Raw genomic sequence first — 18,312 nt, 5'->3', positions numbered from 1 at the left:
TTATTGAATAAGCATAGGCCACCCTTTGGTAAACTCAGGTTTACCGCTGTCGGGTCACTCTGTGGAGTTTGCACGTTCTCCCCATGTTTGCGTGGGTTTCCTCAGAGTGCTCAGTTTTCCTCCTACAGTCCAAAAATGTGCGGGTTAGGTTGGCTGGCATGCTAAATTGACCCTAGTGTCAGGGCATTAGCAGAGTAAATATGTGGGGTTATGGGAATAAGGTCTGGGTGGAATTGTGGTTGGTGCAGACTTGATGGGCCGAATGGCCGCCTCCTCCACTTTGGGGATTCCATTCTATTCTGTTAAATTGATCCAAACCAAGTACAATTCGGTGTTTTCATTTAGGTTATGTGTAAAAGTTCAAATCCCCTAACTAAAAGTTACATTCTTAAAACATATGAATCATATAATTGGATATTCATAACTCCTTCCTCACAGGGAAATTGAAAAGCCATCACCATCGTGAAAGCTATTTTAAAATTTTTTTGAGGATTTTCAACTTTATATTCAATACGCTATGCACAGTACAGAACGATCGTCGTTTCACATATATAAATGGAAGACCAGCAACGATCATTACAAATAATTCAAAAAATCAGACATCACAATCCACGCTATTAGCTCAGCGCCTGTACAGATATTGAAAGGACAACAGAAAAAGTGAGGAATCCGGACAATAGGATAGGGCCACAAAAACTTGACATTATGGCACATTCCTTTTCACAGAGCAACAAAATAGAAACTCAACTCAAAAGGGTCCAAAGATGTGCGGGTTAGGTTGATTGGCCATGTTAAAATTGCCCCTTAGTGTCCTGGGATGCGTAGATTAGCGGGTAGAATATGTAGGGATGTGGGGGTAGGGCCTGGGTGGGATTGTGGTCGGTGCAGACTCGATGGGCCGAATGGCCTCTTTCTGTACTGTGGGGTTTCTGTGATGATCTTCAACTGTCCTTGGACGTACACCACCACCACACCTCCCCCACACTCTCACCAACCAGAAGTCCCAAAGGCAAGGAAAAGAAGTCCACTCCAGGATATATAGTCTGCACCTCATCGGATAGGCACAGGATTTCTTTGACTCAGGATAACTAACAAAAAACAAAGAGAAACCTGACACCAATAGTCAGAATGGGGGGAGGCTTTCCTCACAAAACAAGGGAATAACCAACTGCCTCTACATCTATTTGTCCACTCACCACACTGCTGTGTCTCTGTTCACCTTTTCTATAAATAAAGCAAAAGCTACTACAAAAGAATGTACTCCTTCCGTGCAAATGCAAGGATCGCAGCATACAAAAAACAACCAAACATGTATTGCATGACCCCAAAATGGACAACTCACTTGGATCGCTCCTCAACAAAAAAAAAGAGGGCCCCTAGCTAGAGATCAAGGTGATCCCCCCCACCGCCAGAGCCAGTAGCAAGGACATCAAAGACAACATCACACAGTCGGGAGCAAAATCACAAGGGAACAATGTGCAGGATCAATGAGGGTAAACCACAAAGCCAGAAAAAACTGAAGCCATGACTGGATTGCTGAGGAATAATCTGGAGATGCCGGCGTTGGACTGGGGTAAACACAGTAAGAGTTTTAACAACAGGTTAAAGTCCAACAGGTTTATTTGGTAGCAAATACCATTAGCTTTCGGAGCGCTGCTCCTTCGTCAGATGGAGTGGAAATCTGCTCTCAAACAGAGCATACGGAGACACAAATCAAGTTACAGAATACTGATTAGAATGCGAATCCCTACAGCCAACCAGATCTTAAAGATACAGACAGTGTGAGTGGAGGGAGCATTAAGCACAGGTTAAAGAGATGTGTATTGTCTCCAGACAGGACAGCCAGCAAGTCCAGGAGGCAAGATGTGACATAAATCCAACATCCCGGTTTAGGCCGTCCTCGTGTGTGGAACTTGGCTATCAGTTTCTGCTCAGCGACTCTGTGCTGTCGTGTGTCGTGAAGGCCGCCTTGGAGAACGCTTGGAGCGTTCTCCAAGGTGGCCTTCATGACACACGACAGCGCAGAGTCGCTGAGCAGAAACTGATAGCCAAGTTCTGCACACATGAGGACGGCCTCAACCGGGATCTTGCGTTTATGTCACACTATCAGTAACCCCCACAGCTTGCCTCCTGGACTTGCTGGCTGTCCTGTCTGGAGACAATACACATCTCTTTAACCTGTGCTTAATGCTCCCTCCACTCACACTGTCTGTATCTTTAAGATCTGGTTGGCTGTAGGGATTCGCATTCTAATCAGTATTCTGTAACTTGATTTTGTGTCTCCGTATGCTCTGTTTGAGAGCAGATTTCCACTCCATCTGATGAAGGAGCAGTGCTCCGAAAGCTAATGGTATTTGCTACCAAATAAACCTGTTGGACTTTAACCTGGTGTTGTTAAAACTCTTGCTGATGAATAGCCAGGACTCAAGATGCCCAGCCCTCAAATCGCGATTGTGAATGAAGAATGGCTACCGTGCAGTCAGCCAGGAATCTCACTGCAGGTCCTCTTTCCTGAAGGGACTAACTTACAGGCAGTCCTTGTCTAGCCATGTCCACTCGAATAAACAGGATGTTCGACATATCATGCTGCAGGATTTCCAAGGATCAAAGGTGAGCCTTCACCAAGGAAACTTTCCCCTTGATTGAAAGGACCATCATCTCTGGACTATTCATTGTTTGTCAGATATCTCGCAGTTGATTATGGTGAGCACTCATATAATCTGTGCCGAGGAGCAGTATACATTCTTCCACATTTCCATTCATAAAAGTGGCGGTCTTGACGTCAGCCGCACCATCTAAGCATGGGCCTGCTCGCCAGCAACATCACCACTGCGAACCAGGTCTCACCCAAGTCCGTTCTAACCACAACACTCAAACAAGGATTTCTTCAACTTAATTCAACTCCCTTCAGTCAAAAATGTTACCAGGATCTTCCATAAACATTGCACAGATTATATCTGCCAGGATCAACTAATTACAGATTATGCATCATGGTAAAAGAAAGGATTAAAAGATGAATAGTGCCAGAGCTTGCAAAAATACGGCCATTCCCACACTCACGTCATGTGACCCCCCTCCCCCAACCCTGGTGAAAGCTATTTTTAGCCTTTCCTTCTCAGAAGAGTAGCAAAATCCTTCCAACTTCATAGCACTATGTCAGGCTGTTACCAATCGTACACTGTCGTCCTGCATCAACAATGCGAATCCCAAGTCTCTGTCCCTTTGTTCACCATTTGCCTATCAGCATTTTTCTTTCACCACTTTATCCGAATAATGTCCCCAGTTTTTACTGGTTGCTCCTGTCTTGTTGCATTGCTGCTTTGCTCTTCAGGAGACGCTGGACCCCAGTACCATCCCATCCCATTTTTCTGTCCAATCCCATTGTAATTTTTTGTTTCACTTTCCCTATCCAAGAACCAAACTCACTGACTAGATTGGCACAGTGGCTCAAATTTTAAATTCCCATCCTCGTTGTCCAAGCCTCCATGGAATTTCCTTTCTTTGCAACTTCCCTCCACTCTACAACCTGTGCTGTTTGGCGAATGGCCAGACGTGCAGTGTTGGTGCATTTTTTTTGGTTCCAGGCCGGTAAACAGCCTTGCTCACGTGCACTTCATTGCTTTTTGCTTTTTTAAAATTGGAAGTCAGCTCCACACCTGCACAGAATGAGAAAAGAAAACAAAAACAAAACCGTGTGAAAATGAAGGTCAGGTGACCTAAAAGAGAATGATATTCTGCAAAATTGCCAAAAGAAGCAGGACTGGAGCTGCAGGGAGCAGATCCCAAAGAAAAGAAGAAACTGCTGAAAACCAGGGAGTGGCACAAAAAAGGGTACCAGAAAAACAGTCAGGGAACAAGGACAGGAATCCGAAACAGATTCTGTTCAGTAGAATTCAAAGTAAGGAGCAGAGGAAAAGCCTCCAAAGTAAAGAGACAGAGCTTGCAGGGAGCAGACTTGGAGCAAAGTGGGCTTGCTAGAAACCAGAAGATCTGATGACTCCTTACTACAGGCCTTTGGAGCCGTGCTATTCTGCTTGGCCCAGCCGAAAATCTGGGAGTATGTGTGGAAGGCACAGCTTGAATGCACATACAGATCCAGGAAAAGGAACCTTGAAAATAGAGTTTGAAACCTTTTGGGTGGAAACGTCAGAGTGAAAGCGTCGTTTTGGAGAGAATTCCAAGGTGAGCTCCTCAAACATGGAGATTGGAAGCCCTTGTGAGGAAACGCAAGGTTTCAGTGAGAGCAGTTGGCTCAGCGTGTGACAAGTGTCTGGAGGATGGTTGTTGAGAAATCCATGGAAACCTGGTTTTGAAGTGTGGTATGTCTGACCATGGTTCATCTATTAGTTTACATGGACTTGTAAACATATACTTTGAACATTAGAGATTGAGTTAGATTTTGTAACTCATACTATCTTTTACAAATGTGTATATATCTGTACAGGTATAGTTACCAGGCTCGAAAAGAAGCAGACACCAGGAAGCGTGGAAAACATGCAGGCTGCAGGTGAGAGTGAAACAACGCAGTCCCAAGGCCCCCCCCCCCCCCCCCCCCCAGCTTACTCTTTGCAAATGTCCAATCTCTGGAAAACAAGCTAGACGAACTTAGAACCAGAACTGAGGGACTGCTGTGTACTCTGTTTCACGGAGACATGGCTCACTCCTGCTTCACCAGACAGTGCCCTATAACCAGAGGGCTTCTCAATCCATCAAATGGACTGTACCGCGGCCTCAGGCAAAGCTAAGAGAGGTGGGGTCTGCTTTCTAATCACCACCTCGTGGTGCCTAGACATAGCAACACTGGCAACTTTCTGCTCGCCAGACGTAGAATACCTGACATTAAAATGCCGCCCCTACTACCTTCTGCGGGAGTTCACCTCCGTTATCCTGATAGGTTACATCCCACCCTGTGCGGACATGAAGATCGCATTGGACGAAATATACACCACTACGAATAGCCTTGAGACGAAACATCCCGAGGCCTTTTTCGTCGTGGCCGGGGACTTCAATCAGGCCAAGCTCAAGAACGTACTACCAAGTTACCACCAACAAGTCTCCTGTTCCGCCCAGAGGCCCAAACTTCCTAGACCATTGCTACATAAACATGCCTACCGCTCTATCACCCGCCCACACTTTGGCAAATCAGACCACAAGGCTTACGGCTTACGAGCAAAAGCTGAAGTGGGAGAATCCATCAAAGAAAGTCGTGCGATGTTGTTCTGAGGAATCGGATGATCTCCTATGGGGCTGCTTGGAGTCAGTATTTAATAACTCTGCGACCAGCCGGAACGAGTATACCACTACAGTAACTGACTTCATTAGTAACTGTAGAAAACTGTGTGCCAAAGAAGCAAATGCATGTGCTCCCCACCGGTAAACAGTGATATCCACTGTTTGCTGAAGTCCAGGTCTGAGGCGTTCAAGTCAGGCGACACTGACCTATACAAGAAAGCCAGATATGTTTGAAGATCCATCAAAGATGCCAAAAGACAGTACCGGAAAGAGAGACCCAGGCTAGCCACACCAACCCCCGCCGACTATGACAAGGTCTGCAAGACATAACAGGCTACAAGATGAAGGCATGTAAAATCGCCGGCTCCAATGCACCCCTCCCTGATGAGCTCAATGCATTTTACGCCTGTTTTGAGCAAGAGGTCAGTGAGACCATGCCCTCCACCCTGGAAGCCCTGGATGAATCTGTATCTGGGGTCACCATTGCAGATGTCAGAGCAACCTTCTCGAAGGTCAATCCATGGAAAGCAATTGGCCTGGCTGGGGTATCCGGACGAGCACTCGGATCCTGCGCGGGGTATTCACAGACATCTTCAACCTCTCTTTACAACAATCTGAGGTCCCTATCTGCTTCAAGAAGACGACCATCCAAGAAAAACCAAGCAGCGTGCCTTAATGACTATTGGCTGGTGGCTCTGAGATCCATCATTATGCAGTGCTTCGAAAGGCTAGTCATGGCACAAGTCAATTCCAGCCTCCCGGACTACCTAGATCCACTACAGTTTGCCTACCGCCGCAACAGGTCCACAGCAGACACCACCTCCCTGGTCCTGCACTCAACCCTGGAACACCTAGATAACAAGGACACCTATGTCAGTCTCCTATTTATTGACTATAGCTCGGCCTTCAACACTATTATTCTTACGAAACTCGTCTCCAAACTCCGTGGCCTGGGCCTCGGCACCTCCCTCTGCGACTGGATCCTGAACTTCCTAACTCACAGACCACAATCAGTAAGGATAGGCAACAACACCACCTCCACGATCATCCTCAACACCGGTGCCCCACAAGGCTGGGTTCTCAGTCCCCTACTGTATTCCTTATACACCTATGACTGGCCAAATTCCCCTCCAATTCGATTTTCAAGTTTGCTGACAATGACACCGTAGAGGGTCGGATCTCAAACAATGACGAGACAGAGTACAGGAATGCGATAGAGAATCTGGTGAACTGGTGTAGCAACAATCTCTCCCCCAATGTCAACAAAACGAAGGAGATTATCATTGACTTCAGGAAGCGTAAAAGAGAACATCAATGGGGACGAAGTAGAAAGAGTCGAGAGCTTCAAGTTTTTAGGTGTCCAGATCACCAACTGTCTGTCCTGGTCCCCCTGTGCCAACACTATAGTTAAGAAAGCCCACCAACGCCTCTGCTTTCTCAGAAAACTAAGGAAATTTGGCATGTCAGCTACGGCGCTCTCCAACTTTTACAGATACACCATAGAAAGCATTCTTTCTGGTTGTATCACAACTTAGTATGGCTCCTGCTCTGCCCAAGACCACAAGGAACTACTAACGGTCATGAATGTAGCCCAATCCATCACGCAAACCAGCCTCCCATCCATTGACTCTGTCTACACTTCCCGCTGCCTTGGCAAAACAGCCAGCATAATTAAGGACCCCACGCAACCCGGACATTCTCTCTTCCACCTTCTTCCGTCGGGAAAAAGATGCAAAGGTCTGAGGTCACATACCAACCGACTCAAGAACAGCTTCTTCCCTGCTGCTGTCAGACTTTTGAATGGACTTACCTTGCATTAAGTTGATCTTTCTCTGCACCCTAGCTATGACTGTAACACTACATTCTGCACTCTCTTGTTTCCTTCTCAATGAACGATATGCTTTGTCAGTATAGCGCGCAAGAAACAATACTTTTCACTATGTTAATACATGTGACAATAAATCAAAGTTATGATGATCTACTTTATATTTTCCAGTTGAATAAATGTTTTATTCTGTTGTTAAAAGTTCATCAAACTCCTCTGACTGTTCAATAACCACCCTCCACGTTTCTAAACAAAAAAAATAAAACTTGGGGTCTATCAAGCTAGGTTCCATCCTGGGATCTGACTGGTCCACTAGTAACATCAGCTGGGATCATAACACCACACTCTCAGGTAATGCATTCCAGACCTTAACCACTCACTATGTGAAAATGTTTTTCCCCATACCGTTTTTGCTGCTTTTGCCAATTATTTTAAATATGTGCCCTGTCATTCAAGCTATGATGAAGTGATTTGTAATTCAGAATTCTATGAATTTGGTCATGCCAGTATTAACCTACTTAATTGATGGAGATTATGTAATTACTGGCTGGACCAGTTGTTCCTGATTCAATATTATGTTTGCTGCAGCAGATTTGAATTAATTTTCTAGGAAATTTGGAGCAAGTTGAAGATTGGTGTTTGAACCAAAAAGTGCAAGCAACAGGATGTGCCATTCCCGACTGTTTGTTCCACTGTTGCTAATGCCTGCTTGATCTGGTTGTGTAAAGCTGATTTATTAGCTGACCTGGTTCCTGGCTTTAGGTGTAGGTGACTTCACCTGCTGGCCCTGCTGCAGCTATCAGAGAGGGTAATCATACCAATTACTTAACTGCAGAAGTGAGATCTGAAAGCATTAGTTGCTCTTCTCCAGCTGTGATGACAACCACCGCCTACATTGATAATAGAATAGCTGAAGGTAAACTCAAGCATAAGACCTATCACCGTGAAATTTGCAGCAGGCAGACAGCCTCAAACTAGTGGTATGGTCCACCATTAGTCTATATGAGCAATTCTAGTTCTGTGTAACACTTTATCCTTGTGCATGAAATTGCTGAAAAGGAGATTTTACATGAGACCTATCTGTTCCCAGCCTAGTTTTGATGAACAGTTTTAAAACGTACAAAGAGGAGCCGAACAATAAGTGTGATTTTTGGATTGTGATATTTCAAATGATACTCATTTTTCTGGCAAGAAACATCTTAATATTGCTTGCTTTTACAGTTTGCTGAATGGTGCTTGGATTATGGAACACATGGATGTCGTATCCCTGACCGACCATATTCCTTGTTTGAAGGTAATGCCCTGAGCAATATGGGTTTTTAAAAAATGTTTTAAGACTAACCAAATCCAAATTTGATTTGCCATTGCAGTGATATGTTTGGGGAAAACAAATGCTACTGTCGCTGTTTTATTTAGGGCATAGGTAAATCCTTATTAACTAGTTTGTCAGAAATGTTATGTTTGGATTAGTGTTCTGAAGCATAAAAGAAAAGTACTTTAGCTTCTGAATTGCAACTTTGCTCCAAATTAACTTGACTACTTATTAGCATTAATTGCTTGTAACTCCAAACTACATGTTACCAATGTACTAAAGCAGCAAGTTGTTCTGATGACAGTACAAAAAAAACCTTACTCAGTTGTAGACCTTTGAGGTGTGTGTGGAATATACACATTTCTGAAGTGTAAGTCACGCTGCAGGATTGAAGGAGTTACAGTACAACTGAATTAGAAAAAACTCAATTAGGAAACAAATAGTGTACACAAGTCCAATTAATTGTTTTTTTTCAAAACTAGCAATTGACAGTCAACATATGGTGCAAATCAAATAAAGTAAATCGTTCACATGTTACATGTGGTTGCCATTTTTTTTTCAAATTAGTAAGTAGGCTAAAAATAACATTTTAAATTAGCAAAGTAGTAAATAGTGAACAGGATAGTTATAAGCTTCATGATGGCTTGAAGAATGGTGAAATGGACAAACAGCAGATTTGGAAGGAGAAAAGTGAGGTGATGCACTTTGGAAGGATACGGAAAGGTAGCATACCATAAATGGCATGATTTTGAAAAATGTAGGTAAGCAGAGAGACTTTCATGTCTGAAATCCTTGGAGATGGCGAGGCAAGTTGATAAGGTGGTTAAAATGTATATAGATTACGTGGATTTATGGATAGAGGCATAGACTATAACACAGATTTATAAATCACTAGTTAGACCTCAACTGCAGTATTATAGGCAATTCTGGGCACCACAGATCAGACCTTAGAAATGGTATGGAGAAGGTCTACCAAGAATAAGGATCTTGTGGTTTGAAAAGTTAAGACTTCTTGGAATGGAGAAGATTAAAAGAGAACTTAATTTTCAAGATGAAATAAGATTTTAGTGGAGTAGATCGAGAAAACTGTTCTCCCATGACACTGGGCCAAAAAATAGAGGTAATAAATTTTAGAAACATTGGCAAAATATCTTGAAGAGAGATAAGGAATTTTGAGTTGGTGAAATATGGAACAAGTTACCTGAAAAGGCTTTGGAAGCTGATTCCATGGATAATTTAAAAGGGAGTTGGACAGGAACTTGCAGGATTACGGACAAAAAGTGTAAATATTGGAACTAAGCATGACTGCTCTTTCAAGGAGTCAGCAATGGTATCGCGTGCCAAGTGGCCTCCTGTGCTGCAAGTTTTTATGATGCTATGTAAAGGACACCAAAAGAAATTATGCAATTTGGAAAATCATTGAAATTCTATACATGGAGATGTTTTCTGGGAATTTTATTTCCATAGGAACAGAGTGAAGAATACAATACCTTTTAAGTTTGTCATGTGAAGTTGGAAAACACCTAGTTTTATTCTAATTCTTGTTTTACATAGCAGTTTAATAGAATTGAGTGGCTTACTAGGTCATTACAGAGGATGATGTTGGTCTGGAGTCGCATATAGGTCAAATCAGATCATGGTGGCAGATTTTCATTTTGAAATGACATGAAATGAAAAACTTCATAGTTCTAAGGTTACCATTATTGATAACACTTTTTATTCCAAACTTACTTAATGAACTGAATTTAAGTTTCCCAACAGCTGGCTGCCCAACTCTGATCTCCAATCATTCATCCAGGCATTTGGATCACATTTCTTGGAAGTAATCAGAATATGCAATTCTTCACTACAAAACTGTTAAAGTTCAGTCCATAAATTCTTTGAGAAGGGAATTGTAGTCATTTAAAAAATTACTTTAAAAGGTACTGGTGAGTGAGCTGGAGAATGAAGACTTGCTGGCTGAAGGGGAAGGACACTGTGCAGATTTGATGGGGAATTGGCCTGTTTCTATGCTGTGACATTTTCTAATCCAAGATTTTTTTCCCAGTAGAGTTGACTAATATTCAAAGGGCACCATTTCCTGTTCTCTTAAAATCATTTTTTAAACAATTACATTTCCCTTCTAAAATTTATGGACTGAACAGTTTTGTAGTGAGGAATTGCATATTCTGATCACTTCCAAGAAATTATTTTTAACCTCTGGAAATTTGTATCTGCTCAGATGTGCAGGTTAGGTGCATTGGCCATGCTAAATTGGCCCTTAGGATGCGTAGGTTAGAGGGATTAGCAGGGCCAATATGTGGGGTTACGGGGATAGGGCATGGGTGGGATTGTTGTCGGTGCAGACTCGATGGGCCGAATGGCCTCCTTCTGCACGGTAGTGTTTCTATGATTCTATGATTTCAGCAAACAGTGGAACATTCCATCGTTATTACTTTTATTATAACTCAAACAATAATCGGTTCACATAACCTGTCTTGTCAATTTTTATAATTGTGACAGTCTGAATAAAGCCCTATTCATTCATGCAGTCAAGGCCGACAAAATTAATGTTATCTTTCTAAACAGCTTGGGAAGTCAGCATTTTACAATTCTCATAACTTAATACTATTCTAAAAGGAACTGTTGAGCATTTATAATTTTAAAACGTTATAAACCTTTGTACTGATTATATTATTATTCTTACTAATACATATATTGATTAATTGCTTGTTCTTTAATTGTCTCACACTTGAGGCTGCCTATTTAATGATATGGTTGGTTTCCAATAATGGAATAACTGGTTTAGTTCTTGAAATATCTTATCACAGTGTAAGCATAAAATTACTTCTGACCATGTTAAGTTTATTATGCTAAATAACATTGGCTCAGACTACAAAATGGTTGTCACACTAAAGTTTTGGTTCAGATTTATTGCACTCAGATTTAATTCTTCAAATTTCATAACTCCATATTGAACGCCACTTGGAAGAAGCACCGATGGTAGCAATGTACTTTCAGTAGTGAATTTAATGTTCATCACAAGGAGTGTCTTGACAGCGCCATGATAGTCAGGGCTGTTGGACTGAGTCTATAGCAGGCAGTGAGAGAACTAACAAGGGGAAAACCTACTTGACTTTGTCCACGCCAACCTATCAGTTGCAGATGCATCTATTCGTGACAATATTGGTAGGAGTGACCATCAATTAGTCCTTGTAGAGATACAGCCCCTATCTTCTCACTGAAGGTACCCTCTATAATATTGTGTGGCACCAACACCATACAAAATGAGATAGATGCAGAACAGATCTAGCAGCTCAAAACTGGGCTTTCTTGAAACACCCATCAGCAGCAATAGAATTGTATTCCACCTTCATGACCCAGCATACTGCTCTCTTTATTATTATCATCAAGCTAGGGAACCAGCCTTTTGTTTATTGAAGAGAGAGCATTCCAGGAACAGCATCAGGCATAGCTAAAAATGAGGTATCAACCTGGTGAAGATACAACATATGATTATGTACATTTTAAACAGTGAAAGAAACATGCTATAGACAGAGCAAAGCGATCCCACAACCAGTGGATCAGATCTAAGCTCTGCAGTCCTGCCACATCCAGTCGTGAATGTTAGTGGACAATTAAACAACAAAACTGAGGAGAATACTCCACAAATATCCCTATCTTCAATGATCGTGAAGTCCAGTATTAATGTAAAAGACAAGGCTGAAACATTGCAAACGTCTATAGCCAGAAATGCCAAGCGGATGGTTCATCTCAATCTCTTCCTAAGGTAATAAAAACAGAAAACGCTGGAAAGATTCAGCAGGTCTGGCAGCATCTGTGGAGAGAGAAACAAGAGTTAACGTTTTGAGTCTATATCATTCAGTCTTCAGTGAATTCAATCACTCCACGTGCAATCACAAAATGGTTGCAGCAAGGATTATGGGCTCTGATAACATAATGGCTAAAGTGCTGAAGATTGGTGCTCCAGAACTAGCGATACCCCTACTAGTACAGCTATAATATTGACATCAAGCCAACTTAAGTGAAAAATTGAACAGATATGTCCTATCCACTAAAAGCAAGACAAATGCAACCTGATCAATTTCTGTCCCTTCCCCCTACTTTCAATCATTAGCAAAGTTATGGGAGGCATCATCAACAGTGACCTTCCACCCTCATATGGTCACAGTGAGAATATTTGCTAATTGCAGTGTTCTGTACTGTTTGCAATGCCTCAGATATTGAAGCCACAAAGACATACCCACATGCAACAAGATCTGGGAAATATTCAGGCTTGTAGAGAGTAACATTCACATGAAACAAATGTCAACTAATGATCATTTCTAACAAGAGCAAATTTAGCCCCTCCATTGACAGTCAATGGTATTGCCATCACTGACTATCCCCACCACCAACATCCTGGGGAGTCAACACTGACCAGAAACATAACTGGGCCAGCCATATGAACACTGGCTACAAGAGCAGGTCAGAAGCTGGTCATTCTGATGCAAATAACTCACTGATTTTTTTTCAAAGCCTTTCCATCATCTAGAAGGCACAAGCCGCAAGTTTAAAATGTGATTGAATACCCCACTTGCAAGTGCAGCTCTGATCACACTCAAAGTTAAACATCATCCAGGGCAAAACAGCCTGCATAATTGGCAGATTATTCATCACCTTAAACATTCACTCCTTCCCTCACTGGCACGGTGAGATTGCAATGCGTACTATCTACAAGATACACTGCAACAACTTGCCACGGCTTCTTCCAAAACTTTTACTTAGAAAGATAAGATGGCAGGTTCATTGGAATGTCACCACCTGTCTGGTCCCTTCCATCCTCTCTTGGAAATGTATCACAGTTTCTTCATGTTAGTTGGATTAAATTCCCAGATCTTCATACTTAACAGCACTGGCAGTTTCCATCTAACAGCCTGTAAACTGGTGCTGGTTAGCAGACCAGAAGCAAGAGTGGAGAAACCTTTTGTGGGGGCAGGCAAAACCATTGCTGGAATTCTACCACCCCGCCCGCCATGGGAACCAGCTGATGAGGAGCGGACAATGGGAAAGTCCGTTGACCTCGGGCGGGATTTTTCGATCTCTGGTCGAGCAAGGCCATAAAATCCCACCTCATATCTTCGCTGAACTAAGAAGAAATGGTCCCCAGAATAACTCCTCAATCATACACAGTATGGTAACTATAAGCTGGCCTTTACTTATCTATTGAATTGGATGTTGTTTGGGAAGATGGAAGTCCTGAAAAGTTCAGATCTTGTAAATATACTTTGGATCAAAAAAGGTAATTTCTACGTAACCTATATGGGTGCGTTTAGTGGTCCCTATACGTAACTATCTTGGATCATTATAGTCCTGTTCGTATATGTCTTTTTATCGGAATAAATAGTCTTTAATAACTGTTATATTAATACTGGTCTGGCTACTGTTCTCACTGGATCTTGTATATGACTCCTCACACCATTCCTGTAAACTAAAATTATACACCAGCATGAACCGGTGTTCCAGGTTGGGTCACCCTTGCAGATAACATCAGCTAGGTTTGTGATAATATATAAATACATGCATGTAGCAACAGCCATTGGGAAGGATTAGGTGTTCATGTTCATCCCTCCTACCCCAATTTATGTTTTGTCGTGGAATTATTTCCCTTTTCTACCTCTTCAAACATTGAAATTGCTCAATACAGCAGCAAATTATAGAAATTTCAGAGAAGGTAGCCATTTCACTCATCACCTGAGAACTGATGCTAATTGCAAATTCAAGCTAATTACTATAGTCCTGTTTTGTCATTTTAATACTTTCTTTGAATGAAATTGCTTGTGAACTTCTCAAGATCTTGGTTCGGAGCCTCTCCAGTTTTGTTGTCGTGTTTGATAGAAACCCTACAGTGCAGAAGGAGGCCATTCGGCCCATCGAGTCTGCACCGACCACAATCCCACCCAGGCCCTACCCCCACATATTTCCCCGCTAATCCCTCTAACCTACGCATCTCAGGACTCTAAGGGGCAATTTTTTTTTTAACCTGGCCAATCAACCTAACCCGCACATCTTTGGACTGTGGGAGGAAACCGGAGCACCCGGAGGAAACCCACGCAGACACGAGGAGAATGTGCAAACTCCAGGAGAATGTGCAAACTTTGAGCACGTCACTTGGCAGAACCAAAATCTAAAATGAGTTGGATAAGTACCTGGTTATGAAAGGGGCAAGGGGCAGAATATAGATTAAGACTATTTGGAAACTGGTATCAGTACAGATAGGAATGGTGTGTTTAAATACTCTGGATTGTGTTAGATGAATGTCTGCTTGATTAGGGATAGTCAGCATAGCTTTGTCAGAGGGGAGGTCATGTCTAACAAATTTGAATTTTTTTAGGTGACCAGGTGTGTAGATGAGTGTAGTGCAATTGATGTCGTTTATATGGATTTCAACAAAGCCTTTGACAAGGTCCCAAGTGGAAGACTAATAAAGATGACATGCACATGGGATACAGGGTAATTTGATAAAGTGGATTCAAAATTGGCTCAGTTGTAGGATCAGAGGGTGATAACAGAAGGCTGCTTTAGTGACCGGAAGCCAGTGTTCAGTGGCATACCACGTGGATGTGTGCTGGGTCCGCTATTATTATCATCTATATAAACAACATAGATGACTGTGGGGGGTAGGATTAGTAAGTTTGCGGATAACACAAAGATTGGCCGGGTGGTTAATAGTGAGGCTGAGCATCTTGGGCTACAATAAGATATAGATGGCATGGTCAAATGGGCTGATAAGTGGCAGATGGAATTTAACCCTGAAAAATGTGAGATGATCCACTTTGTAAGGAATGATTTGACGAGATGTATTCAGTGAATGGCAAGACACTCTGAAGTTCTGTGAAACAAAGGGACCTTGGCATGTTTGTCCACAGATCCCTTGAGGTGGGAGGGCATGGTAGGGTAGTGAAAAAGACACAGGCATACATAGGCACAAAGACACATAGTGAAAAAGACACTTTCTGTATCAATTGAAGTTTAGATTATAAAAGCAAGGAAGTCATGTTGGAGTTGTATAGAACTTTGAGGCCACAGCTAGAGTAATGTGTGCGGTTCTGGTCGCCACATTATAGGAAGGATGTGATTGCACTGGAGTTGGTGCAGAGGAGATTCACCAGAATGCTGCCTGAGATGGAACATTTAAGTTATGAAGAGGGGTTGGATAGGCTTGGGTTGTTTTTGTTGGAACAGAGAAGACTGAGGGGCAACCTGATTGAGGGGCATGGACAGAGTGGATAAGGAGCAGCTGTTCCCCTTAGTTGAAGGGTCAGTCACAAGGGGACTTGGGTTCAAAATGATGGGCAGGAGGGTTGGTGGGGGAGCGGGGAGGGGTTGTGAGGAAAGCTTTTTACCCAGAGGATGGTGGTGATCTGGAATGTGCTGCCTGGGAGGGTGGTAGAGGCAGGTTGCCTCTCATCCTTTTAAAAAAAATACCTGGCTGAGAACTTGGCATGTCATAACATTCAAGGCTGTGGGCCAAGTGTTGGTAAATGGGATTAGATGGGAGGTCAGGTATTCCTCACGTGTCGGTGCAGACTCAATGGGCCAAAGGGCTTCTTCTGCACTGTATGATTCTATGAATGTTCTGTAATTCTTTTGCTCAATTATACTTATTTTACGCAGGCTTGATATTTAATGACCTTGCCATGTACAGAGGTGCTACATAAACCATGATCGATTAAAACAGGCAGCATTTTTATTGCTATACATTCAGAAAAAGAATGCTTCATATTTTGCTAATTGCCATTTTAAAGCATATTTTCTGTTTTATCTTGAGTGTAAATAAAATATTAATTATGCATTGTATTGTTTTTCCTGCCTTGACCAATGCAGGGATGGCTGGAGCTATTCATTTCTTGTCGGACATGCTGAACCCAGAGACATCTCGATTTCCAGCCTTGGAACTCTGAAGTACAACAATATTATGCTGGAAGAAGATTGAATGATTTTGTATCTGATTTAGGAGGACTTCTTTTCAGTGGAGAGCAGGACATATTAGTGCCTCCTTTATGAATACACAGGCCAAAACCATCACTATCTCAAGAACCAAGACATTGGAGGCAACATAAGCTCTGAATAACTTCTTTGTCTTAAAATTAGTGTGGCACTTCAGTTCATCAGTTTAATATATGTCCTTCCTTCGGGGTTTGATTGTGTGCACGCTTAAAATCTGGTGTCAGTGGCCGTCTTTGTTCTCGTTTTTATGCAATCCATCTTGTTGGCAAAGTTTCCATTATAGTGGTTATGTCCTTTTGTGCATGTGAAGAAGCTCATAACTGGTGATCATTGATTTCCTGGTACCAATTTACTTTTGATTTGTGCTTGGATGCACCTATAAAATTGTTCAATTAGTCAGAGTTGTTGGTCATATTGCAGACTTGCAAAAAAAAACTTTAGCATCAAGATTAGATTAAACATAGTTTACCGTTGCTAAATCTATCAATTGATTTACGTTGAGGGGAAAAATAATCCTACACACTAGCTTTGTATAACAGTAACTTTTATCCCTCGCTCACTTTCTCTGTTGTTTCTCTCTTGCTTTCTTTATTTTGTTGAATTACAGTTGGTGTTACATGATTATAACAGTTGGTTCAAAACTTTTTATAAGGATTGGAAAAGAGCAGATATTACAGAAATATGAGGAAGGATTTTTTTTGGACAAGAACTATCTTTTCCAGAATTTCAAGTTTTTTGTGAAATCAGTAAACTAAGCTTGTTTACCTATAGCAATTGTTTTGTGAGAGGAGGAAAATAACGTACTGAAATTTATTAATGTTAGTGAATTGATGTTGGAGAGAAATTTGTTTTTCCTAAGGTAAAATGTTAAGATAGCCAACTTTTTAAACATCACTGCCAATTCTGTCCATTGAACTAATTTTGTTTTAGTTACTTCCTCCACCATAAAATGCCAAATGTGTAAAGTAATGTTGTGAAATATAGAGGTTCAAATTTTCAATCTTTTTGATGTGATCTTTTCAGTCCATTTTTAAAAATAGTGACATATGAACTGATCAACTCAGTCATTAGTGTAGTTATATTGTAGGTTGTCATTGCTACTGTCCTTACTGTAAACCAAAGCTGAGCCTTCTATGACATTTGTTTGCTGTCATTTGATTTTTTTTTAATGGTTAGTGTTGATTTTATATGCAGGTCTTTTGAGTAGCATAAGCTGCAAGAGTGTTGTATTTGTTTATTTTTCCTTCTGCTGTTCCAATACTGCTTCATTTGTTGATTATTGGAGATGCACCCAAGTTGAAAGATGGTATTGGTTGACAGGCATGTTGTGATCTGGCCACTATCAACTGAATTGCTCCATATAGACTGTTAACATTCACATTTTCCTCCATCCATGCTTTTGTAATAGGCAAAAGTAAAAGAGGGTGCATTTTCAAGACAGTGAGACATTTCTGATGAGAAGTCTGTTCAGCTGATGACTAACTTGCTGTGTATTTGCAGCACTTTCTGTTTTTCCATCTGTATTGATTATTCCATGTAAACGGTTCTTATATCTTTCGGACAAAGCAATAAAAAAGTGTAGAAAAAGCAACACCAGAGAGTTATGGGTGAGTACTTTCTAAAAAAGGTTAGGGAAGTTGTAGCTTTCAAGGGATGAAAAGTTTGAGTAATTTTGTTCAAAGTATCCTTTCATATCATATTCTTATTTCATAATTTTATGAAATAAATAAATTGTCACTCCCATGACATCTCACCCAGGCTAAGCACCCTTGCTGCTCGCCACTTGTATTTCTGATGGAGTTGTGGCCGTGCATGCAAAATACCTACCATCCACTGATTTTCTTTCCTTTTAAGTGAAGTTGAGAAGGGGATAAACAATGAAGATCTTTAGATCTTCGAATGGAGTTTCTTTAGAAATGATCATTATAACAGCAAAATGCAAGACAATTGAGTG

At 41.6% G+C, this 18,312-nt stretch overlaps 1 protein-coding gene across 2 annotated transcripts in view; it reads left to right on the top strand.

Annotated features, from left to right (window-relative positions):
- The window catches only part of lancl2 (LanC lantibiotic synthetase component C-like 2 (bacterial)), a 61,747-nt gene extending 43,798 nt beyond the window's left edge, over positions 1–17,949 (top strand). For both annotated transcript variants that reach the window (XM_078236302.1, XM_078236293.1), the window contains 2 exons: positions 8,279–8,351; positions 16,236–17,949. In XM_078236302.1, the coding sequence (XP_078092428.1) occupies positions 8,279–8,351; positions 16,236–16,312 (150 nt within the window). In that variant the 3' untranslated portion in view covers positions 16,313–17,949. The remainder of the gene's footprint in view (positions 1–8,278; positions 8,352–16,235) is intronic.
- Positions 17,950–18,312: the final 363 nt, after the last annotated feature.

The sequence above is a fragment of the Mustelus asterias genome, chromosome 2 (assembly GCF_964213995.1).
Source record: "Mustelus asterias chromosome 2, sMusAst1.hap1.1, whole genome shotgun sequence".
NCBI lineage: Eukaryota > Metazoa > Chordata > Chondrichthyes > Carcharhiniformes > Triakidae > Mustelus > Mustelus asterias.
Note: the sequence above shows the minus strand (reverse complement) of the source record. Positions and strands in the feature narration are given on the sequence as shown.